We start from the raw sequence: 9316 nt of genomic DNA on the forward strand, positions 1-9316 counted from the left end.
GGATCCCAGGCTTGGAAAGAGCAACCAGGTGCAGGGCCCAGGGCAGCAAGGCAGGAAGGAGAGAAGCCAGGGGCTGGGGTGGGGTGGGAGGGAGGTCCAGGGCAGGAGGCCGGAGGTCAGCTCCCGTGTGCTGGGAGGAACGCAGGTTGGACGCTCAGTGTCTGACACAGGACCCTTGAGAATAACTAGTTCCAAAACCTGGGCAGAGATTAACTTGTAGGCAGGGGTGAGGCCTCTCCAGTTACGAGCTGCAGGGTAGGGAGCCAAAGGGTCAAAGCACTTCCAGGGCAGAGAAAACTAGTCCCACCACTCACCCCAAAGTGCCCTTTCCTACTGGTTTTGGACATTTTCTAAACCGGAGACTTCCTCTGACCAAGCATGCGCGGTTGGCCAAACATTATCGGGCTGCTCTCTTTCGACGGCTATTTCATTTCACTGAGAGAGAATAATTACAACACGGATAAGTCCATGAAGAGCTATTCATCACTCAAGTGCACATGCACAAGCTCAGAGTCTCTTGTTTTCTGAGAGGCTGGTGTTGGAAAACGAGAAGAGTTCCGTCCACAAAGATGGGAAGTTAAGGGCGCTAGGACCCAGCCTGTTCAGACCCCTCCCTCTACATTCAGCCACGAAGGACAGCTCCCCCGTCGGTGGGTCCTGCTGAGACTGACTTTGTTTTCTAGAACTCCGCTGCTTTCTCCCATTCATCCCTTTTCACTGGGCTGCCTTTTCTCCGGCTGCTGGATTGGCTTTGCAATTGCTTTTCTGTTTTTCTGAGTAGGATTTACATAAACAGCTCATTTCAGTGGTGATACAAATGATTCTGGCACCTTCCAAAAATCAGCAAGCCATTAGCGATGAAAGGAGTTGTCAGGCTTCCCTCTGAATCGGCTCAGCAGGGAGGCACAACACTTTTCGAATATTGAGAAAATGCAGACCATATAATTAAACGGCTTTATTGCGGTGACTGTTTCCTCCTGAACTTGGTCAATTTGATGACTCTTTTTAATATGAGTGATTTATACCCTGACTGAAGGCCTACTGCTGCTAAGGATGGTGACACCAGGTTGTGCAATAAGTGTTTCTGGATGAGTCTTCAGTGAAGCTGTTTTCACCCCGAGAGACTCTGCCCCACCCCATCCATCCACAAAGGCAGGCAGAGTGTCTGTGTCAGCTGACCTGCACCGACCGCGGCCAGTCCACCCAGGACTGGATACTGGACCCGAGCTGGACCAATCAGATGCACTTCCCTGGTCCTCTGAACGTGCACCCCTGAGAAAGTGATGGGCCCCCAAGAGGGAAAGGGACAGCGTGGAGTCAAATCCAAGAGCCAGCAGTTCTGAGATACAAACAGGGTATTTGTGAAGAGAGCTGTAGACGGGAGAGATGGAGGGATTTCCTCTGCCTTGTGTGGTGAGCACGAGCCTGGGAGACAACGCCACAGCCTCTCCCATCTCTGCGTGTTTTGTGAGCCGAGGTGCTGGCCTCCTTGCCCTGAACAGTCTTCTCAAGGCTGTTTGTCCAGCAGTGGCCTTAGAGACAGAGACAGCGCATCCTGGGGGCAGTTGGGAGTTGGATTCCTGGTCAGAGTAATAAAGATACCACCTCTCTCTGCGGCGAAGTTGGGCTGGTTTGCTATTGACTCTTACAAGACTAAGATTTCTTAGATTCAGGGTTCCTTTTTTTAAATCATTTTATTTTATTTTATTTTATTTTATTTATTTATGGCCGTGCCATGCAGCCTGCGGGATCTTAGTTCCCTGACCAGGGATCAAACCCATGCCCCCTGCATTGGAAGAATGAAGTCTTAACCACTGGACCACCAGGGAAGTCCCTGAAGCTCCTTAACTCTGATGTGAACCCACCTTGTATGCAGCCTCTACCCAGGCCTTCCCCCGTCACCCTCATGAGCTCGGGGGGAGGGGTTTTGTTGGTGTGGGGGGAACCAGGGAGATTGGTGCAAACGGGAAGCTCAGCCCTACTGGGCCCTGAGCGATCAAGTCCTTGCCTCAGACCCAGGAATCCCTGTCTCCTGCCAGCGGCCGTGAGACCACGGCAGGCTGGCTGGGTCGCTTTCAGGTAGCGTCAACTTTCAGCCCATCACAGTACTCAGCTGAACGTTAAGAAATGGACCAGTCACCAAGCTGCTCACTGAGCAGGATGCCGACAGGCAGGGCATGGTGTGCCAGCAGAGCAAACCCACTCCTGAGCTCCAGGGGTTTGGTCTGCATCCAGAATCACTCTCAGACTGTGTTCCTTCGGCCTCCAAATGGTTTTGCAAGAACTTGAATTGAGTCTATTTCTCAATGTATGTACTGTAACCTGAACACCAGGAAGACAGTTTTCTATGTACTGCTTCCTTGTTGTTCAACTGGGAGAGGATCTGAATTTCTAAAACTGACATGGGGCAAAAACATCCTTCAGAACCTCCTGTTACCTTCCCCCTGGGGTGTGGGGTAGGAGGACGGGAAGGCTACTCCCTGCTGCTGAAAGTAAATGTCCAGGAACAGATTGTCTGGACTAATAGCCTGGTTCCTCTAACAGCAACGATTGTAAGGATGAGTGTTGAGAACATACAAGATTCAGGATCCTATACTGAGTGTTTTAGGTATGTTACATGAATCGACTGTTTTCAACAGAGTCTGGCATACGACAAGTGTGATATGAAGGTTTGCTGGCATTACCATCCCAGTAGCTCATTCAATGAGGTAAGAACTTGTGTTCACACCTTAGAGGTGAGAAAAGCAAGGCTTAAAAAGGCCAGGGACTCGCCCAAAGATAATGGACTAGAGCATTTGTAGCTGCCATACAGAAAACACCTCTGAATGCACCCCAAGAAAGTGGATCATCTCACAGGAAAAGCAGTTCAGTGACAGCAGCACCAGAGTTGGCTGGTTGCCTCATTAACTCTCACGCTTACCAAGCCCCCTAGTTCTTTCCTGCTTCCTGTCCTACCATCTTCAACATACTGGATAAGCTTTTATCTCATAGTCACAAGGTAGCTGCAGCTCCTCCAAGCCTTATATCCCCACAGGACAATAGCCAAACCTTCCCCAGAAGTTAACCCTTGCAGGGGAGTTCCCTGGAGGTCCAGTGGTTAGGACACGGTGCTTTCACTGCCATGGCCCAGGTTCAATCCCTGGTTAGGAACTAATATCCCGCAAGCCGAGTGGTTCTGCCAAAAAAAAAAAACAGAAGAAGAAGAAGTTGCCCCTGCAGCTTTAGTGATGCCCCTTCATGTCTCATTGGGCAGATTCAGGCCGCATGCCCACCTCTAAAGCCAGCACAGACTCTGGGAAGGGAACCGACTCGAGCCCCTGAGTACATTGAAAAAGAATTCCAAAACAAAACCAGAGATCTGCCCCCCAGGGAAGAGGAGCGTGGACGTTGGGAGGCGTGCAACAATAGCTGGGACTTTGTCAAAGCCAGACTGGACCCAGGGACATAAAGTCCCTACCCTTTACCTCGTGCCACACTTTCCACTACAATGGAAGGTTCTAGATTTCCACCGTGCAGGATGGTAGCCACAGCCTTGTGCGACTCTTAAGCACTTGAAATATACGTCACGTGACTGAGGATTGAATTTATTTTTTAAGTTTAATGAAATTCAAAGAGCCACCAGGGGGCTTCCCTGGTGGCGCAGTGGTTGAGAGTCCGCCTGCCAATGCAGGGGACACGGGTTCGTGCCCCGGTCCGGGAAGATCCCACATGCCGCGGGGCGGCTGGGCCCATGAGCGATGGCCACTGAGCCTGTGCATCCGGAGCCTGTGCTCTGCAACGGGAGAGGCCACAACAGTGAGAGGCCTGCGTACCGCAAAAAAAAAAAAAAAAAAAAAAGCCACCAGGTCCAGTGGCTATGGCATGGAAGTTGCCATAGTATCGGCACATCTGCAGCCTTGCTGGAGGCATCGTGGAGGCCTGCAGGCTCTGGTGCTCTAGAAATACAAAGTGACGCCCCAGGGAAATCGAAGTGTTCCAACAGCTACAGAGATAAAGGAAAATGAAAGAACTAAAATTCATTTCATAATACAGTCTTTTACCTCTTTATCCAAAATATTATCACTCCAACACATAACCGATATAGAAAATACAGGGAGATATTTCACCCTCTTTCGTTCATCTTAAGTCTTTGAGATCGGGGTGTGTTTCACAGCCACAGCTCATCTTCACATTTCAAGCGCTCAGCTGCCCGTGTGACCTGCGCTGGTGCAGAGGTTTCAGAGCCTCCACGTCCAATTATCTTTCCCGACACTGGTTCACAGCTCTGGGAGGTGGGCCGGACAAGATGGAGGCTCAGAGGGCCACACCCTTGTGTTCCCAGAGCCCCTGGAGGGCTGGTCCCCCCCTCCATGCTCTGATTCAGCAGGACGAGGATGCGGGGCCACGCTTGGAGAAGCGCTGCTCGGGGTGCTACCCAAGCCCACACCCTCGTAAGCAGAGGGCCTGAAATTAAATCCACGTTTTCTGTGCTTCAGCCCGTTCTCTTCTGCACGCAGAGCCATGAGGCCAAGACGCTGAGACAGTCTGCAAACAACCCCCAAAGAAGAGAACAGCCCTCAACTTCCTCGCCCCAGAGGCTGACAGCAGCGTCTGACACCTGGACACTGCAGACAGGTCCCCCACCCAGACCTGTGCCTTTGTCGTGCTGACCTTTTGTTCATAAATTCTTAGAGGGAGCCCCGTATTTAATGCGACAGCTGGGTCTTTGGGGCAGAGTGGGCTGTTGTCAGCACACTGTCTGGATGTCACCGGAGTTCAGAGAGGCATCTGAAGAAGGGCGATTATGTAAATCACTCCTGACAAAGCCGTGAGCTCAGCCTGGTTATGCCTTTGACACGCTCGGCGCAGAAGTCAAAGCCACATTGAGGGCGCTTCAGGTGATTTTCTAGTAGCTGTGACGGAAGCTCTCAGGACCACTGTCCTCACGCTGCCGAGCGCCAAGCCCCTCCTTGTTGAGTCCTCTGAGTAGAAGCTTCTCCGGAGACCTGCGGGCCAGGTGCAGCGTCCAGGTGCCTGAAGAGCACTTCCGGCTTGTGGAAACAGACGAGATACTCCCATGTGCAACAAAGGAGGCGTTCCTGTCCCTTCCGACTTGAGGAGGGGCTGAGAGGCCCCAGCTCCACCCCCTCCCTCATCCCTCAGCCCGGAACTCCCACCAGGGCTCCGGCAGCGGGGACTGGCTGGACCCAGGGCAGCCCTTCCACCACCTGGAGGAGAAGGTCCCTGAGGCCCAGCCAGGGCCCAGCTCTGCGTGGCTTGTGACCATGTGCAGCAGAGCACTGGGCCTGAGGCTGGACGTTTAATCAACAGATTAATTTATACCCTACAGGCAAGGGACAGGGGAGCTGGAAACATCATATGAATGGTCTTCATTCCCACCCCTTTTACTCAGTGAGACCGTGGCCCTGGGTGTTCTCTCCCGGTGGAGAAATGTAGAGGCTGGTCCCCTTAGGCATACCTTTAGTGCCATGGGGAGAGGACAGGTCTGGGGGCCCAGCGTGCACAGCCACTTCCCGCCCGGGGGCCACCAGCTGCCCCCCTGAGCAGAGAGGCCGCCTATCGTTTTTCCGGATGTTCCTCCCAGACTCTCCCTGTAGCCCTGAGGGCACAGTGAATTCCACACAACGTGGCCCCTGGCTGCCTGCCTCTCTGTAATGTCATTCAATTAAAAGTTCCATGAGTGCCTTTTAGAATTATCTGGAGCGCCTTCAGAACATTCAGGTGCCAGGGCCACCTCTAGACCAAGCAACTCAGAGTGTGCGGGACAGGCCCGGGCTCCCACGGGGTGCCAGTGGACAGCCAGGGGTCAAGTTTCCACACTGCAGAGGGTGCCTGGCTCTCTGGGAACGAGTTCCTCAAAGCCAAGGCTATGTCAGACACGCCCCCCACCGTGTCCCAGGCTGCAGTGGGGATGGGACCTCTGCTTCCACGGTCAGCCTCAGAGGGGTCTGCACCCAGTCTCTCAGCTCCTGTGTCCCAGGAGCGACGCCTGCCCCTCCCAGCTCACCTGCACTGATGAAGGGGATTCACTGCCTAGGTCAGCGTGCTCAGGGCAAACACACTCGCACCCAGGAGCTCTGAACTACCAAGCTCCCTGGTTGGGGGTGTTAATAATAATGATCACATACAGTGCTTATGGGGCCAAACACTGTTGTAACTGCTTCCCACGTGTCGGCTTATCTAGTCCACATGACAGCCCACGTGATAGCACCAAGACTGATGCCGCTTTACAGAGAGGTTGAGTAACTTGCCCAGGGTCACACAGCAGGGAGGCAGTGGAGTGGGGATTCCGACCAAGGCAGTCACCTTAATCTACCCTGCCTTCAAAACCACCTCTGTTCCAAATTTGCCTCCCCCTCACACACCACTAGCTGAACCAAACCTCTGGCAAGTCAGCCGCGTGGCATTTTCCTGACTTTGAGGACAAACCTCCGCATTGATCCTGGATTTCCCCACCTCTCGTTCTTCAAGTCTGTGAGGCTTGGTCATTATGATGACGCTGTGTCAAGGACAGTGACGCTTGGTATCAACTCAACTTTTTTTCCTCAGTAATTTTTCAAAGCTAAGGCATCCGGCTCCCAACCTGGGCTTGGGGGTCAAGGTGCAAGGGGACTTGAGAGTGAAGTAGGGAAATGAGACAGCACAGGAGAGTGTCCATCTCAGGACAAGCCCATCTTGCCTGGGGGCCCGTGTCCCCGCCCCCCAAGTCCACTGCAGGAGAAAGGCCCATGCCCGTGTGCCCCCCCACTGGAGAAGTCACTGCTGTGGGATGGCCCGCGTCTCAGCTGCCTCTCTGATTGCTCTCTAAACACGGAATCTGGGGACACTATTTGTACAAACACTGTGATTCCCTGCTCGCGGCCTCCGATACGCCGGATTTCAGTTTAATCTGGGAGCCCCTTCCTGATGTACCAGAGGCTTTCAGGACTGATCTGGGGCTCAAGGAGGCCACCGCCCACAGAGGCGGAGCTCCCAAGGGCCGGCACCCCACAATTTTCCAGGGCAAACCCCCACTTCAGGAACTCTGCTGTGCCCTGTGCCGACTAGCAGAGACGGCTGGGACTGGGGGCTGCTTGGTGGGTGTCCAGCACGGGACGGTCCAGCCTGGGGGTGTGAACTCGCATTCTCCAGAGTTTAGGAGGAGAAGGAGACCCAGGGAGGACCCGCGACCCTTCCTGACCACCCCTCCCAGGCACATTTCAGATATCCGGGTGCAGACTCCGCCTCCGGGGAAGCCGAGTCGTGGGGCGGAGGTTTCCTGGGGTCTGGGTCCGGTGCTCTCCGCCTCCCTCCGTGCCGGCCCGCGCACGGAGCACCTGGGTCGGAGGCTGGCCTTCTCCTGTGGCATCTCTGCTTCCGCGTGTCCATTTCCCACCTCAACCCCCAGCCCCACCTAAATCCAATGGAAAGGGTCGCGGGATCCGCGGCTGCGCGGGGTGCGAGGAGGGAGCGATGGGGGCCCGGGCAGACATGGAACTCCCCACGACGCCAGCAGGAGCCTCGGGTTCTGCCCATAAAAAGAGTTTCAGGCGGGACAGACCCTGCGGGTCTTCAGAGGATGAACGGGACAGGGGCGGGGTTGGAGATGGGAGGATGTCAGCGCAATCGGCTCTGTGCGCACAGGTGAGTCCCCGCCATCCCTGGGGCCTTAGGATCCAAACGGAGGACTCCAGGCCACCCTGCCCCGCGGCTGCGGGTGCCGGAGAGCAGAGCAGGGGAGAAGGTAGCAAAGGGCCGGAGAAGCCGGGGTCTGCGTGGGGCAGGGCTGGGCGCGGGTGGGCGGGAGCGCCCAGCTTTGGGCGGAGCAGGGAAAGGCGCCCGTCTGCCCCGAAGCCCCGCCGGTCTCCGGGGCGCAGCGCCGTCCATGCCCGCTCCGCCGCGCCGCCGCCACCGCCTTCCCGGCCTCCCCCATCCCGGGATGAGCGCTCCCCCGACGCCACCTCCCGGGGGCGAGGAAAGATTCGAGACGGCCTGGCCCCCCGGCGACCAATGCCAGCGGCACCCCGGCGGCGACGGAGGAGGCGGTGGCGGCGGGGACGGTAGCCATCCAGTGCGTCTCTGCGCTGGTGTGCGTGGTGGGCAACGCCCTGGTCATCTTCGTGATCCTCCGCTACGCCAAGATGAAGACGGCCACCAGCATCTACCTACTGAACCTGGCTGCGGCCGACGAGCTCTTCATGCTGAGCGTGCCCTTCGTGGCCTTGTCGGCCGCCCTGCACCACTGGCCCTTCGGCCTGGCGCTGTGCCGCGCGGTGCTTAGCGTGGACGGCCTCAACGCATTCCCCAGTGTCTTCTGCCCGGCCGTGCTCAGCGTGGACTGCTACCTGGCTATGGAGCACCCGCTGCGCGCTGCCACCTGCCGCCGGCCCGGCGTGGCCAGGCTGGTCGGCGGGTGTGTGGCTGTCGTCCTCGCTGCTCACCCAGACCATTGCCGCCTTCGCCGACACCAGGCCGGCTCGCGGCCGCCGGGCTGTGGCCTGCAACCTGCACTGGCCGCACCCAGTGTGGTCGGTGGTCTTCGTGGTCTGCACTTTCCTGCTGGGCTTCCTGCTGCCCGTCGGCCTGTGCTGCGTGCTCATCGTGGGCAAGGTGTGAGCGCTGGCGCTACCGGCCGGCTGGCAGCAGCGGAAGTGCTCGGAGAAGAGGATCATGGGGCTGGTGCTGGCGGTGGCGGCCGTCTGCGTGCTCTGCTGGCTGCCTTTCTACGCGGTGCAGCTGCTGAGTCTCTCTGTGACGGGCCTGGATGCCCCCGTCCACCACGTGTCCTTCATCCTCAGCCACGCCAACAGCTGCGCCAACCCCATCCTCTGCGGCTTCCTCTCTGACAACTTCCGCAGGTCCTTCCAGTGGGTTCTCTGCCTGAGCTACCGTCTCCTGGATGCCTTTGGTGGTGCAGACCAAGAGCCACTGGACTACTGTGCCACCGCCCTCAAGAGCAGAGGGGGCGCAGGAGTCTCATGCCCCCCACTACCCTGCCAGCAGGAGCCCAGGCAACCAGAACCCAGCCGCAAGCAGGTCCCCCTCACCAGGACCACCACCTTCTGAGATGCCCTCACCACCCACCCAGCGAGGTCACCTCCAAGGGATCTGCACCACCTACAGCCCAGCAGACCGCCCGTGCTGCCTGCTCCCCTGAGAACCACCACCTTCCTCCACAGGCACCTGCTTCCCGCAGTCTTCGTGCACCCCCAAGAGCATCAGAGCCCCTCAGGCTTCCCCTCTCCCCGGGATGCTGGCTTTCAGAAGGATGCTTCCATGGGGGTAGGACCCTCTGAGACCTGATCTAGGATGTGAATCATTCCTGAAACTCTGGCTG

General features: G+C 56.8%; 1 protein-coding gene across 1 annotated transcript; it reads left to right on the top strand.

Moving 5' to 3' along the window:
• The first annotated feature begins 7918 nt into the window (after nt 1-7918).
• On the top strand, nt 7919-9045 carry SSTR4 (somatostatin receptor 4). The gene is given in 3 exon segments (XM_030872650.2): nt 7919-7975; nt 7977-8389; nt 8391-9045. Coding segments are annotated over 3 exon segments (1125 nt in total).
• The last annotated feature ends 271 nt before the right edge of the window (nt 9046-9316 follow it).

This window comes from Globicephala melas, chromosome 15, assembly GCF_963455315.2.
Source record: "Globicephala melas chromosome 15, mGloMel1.2, whole genome shotgun sequence".
Taxonomy (NCBI): Eukaryota; Metazoa; Chordata; class Mammalia; order Artiodactyla; family Delphinidae; genus Globicephala; species Globicephala melas.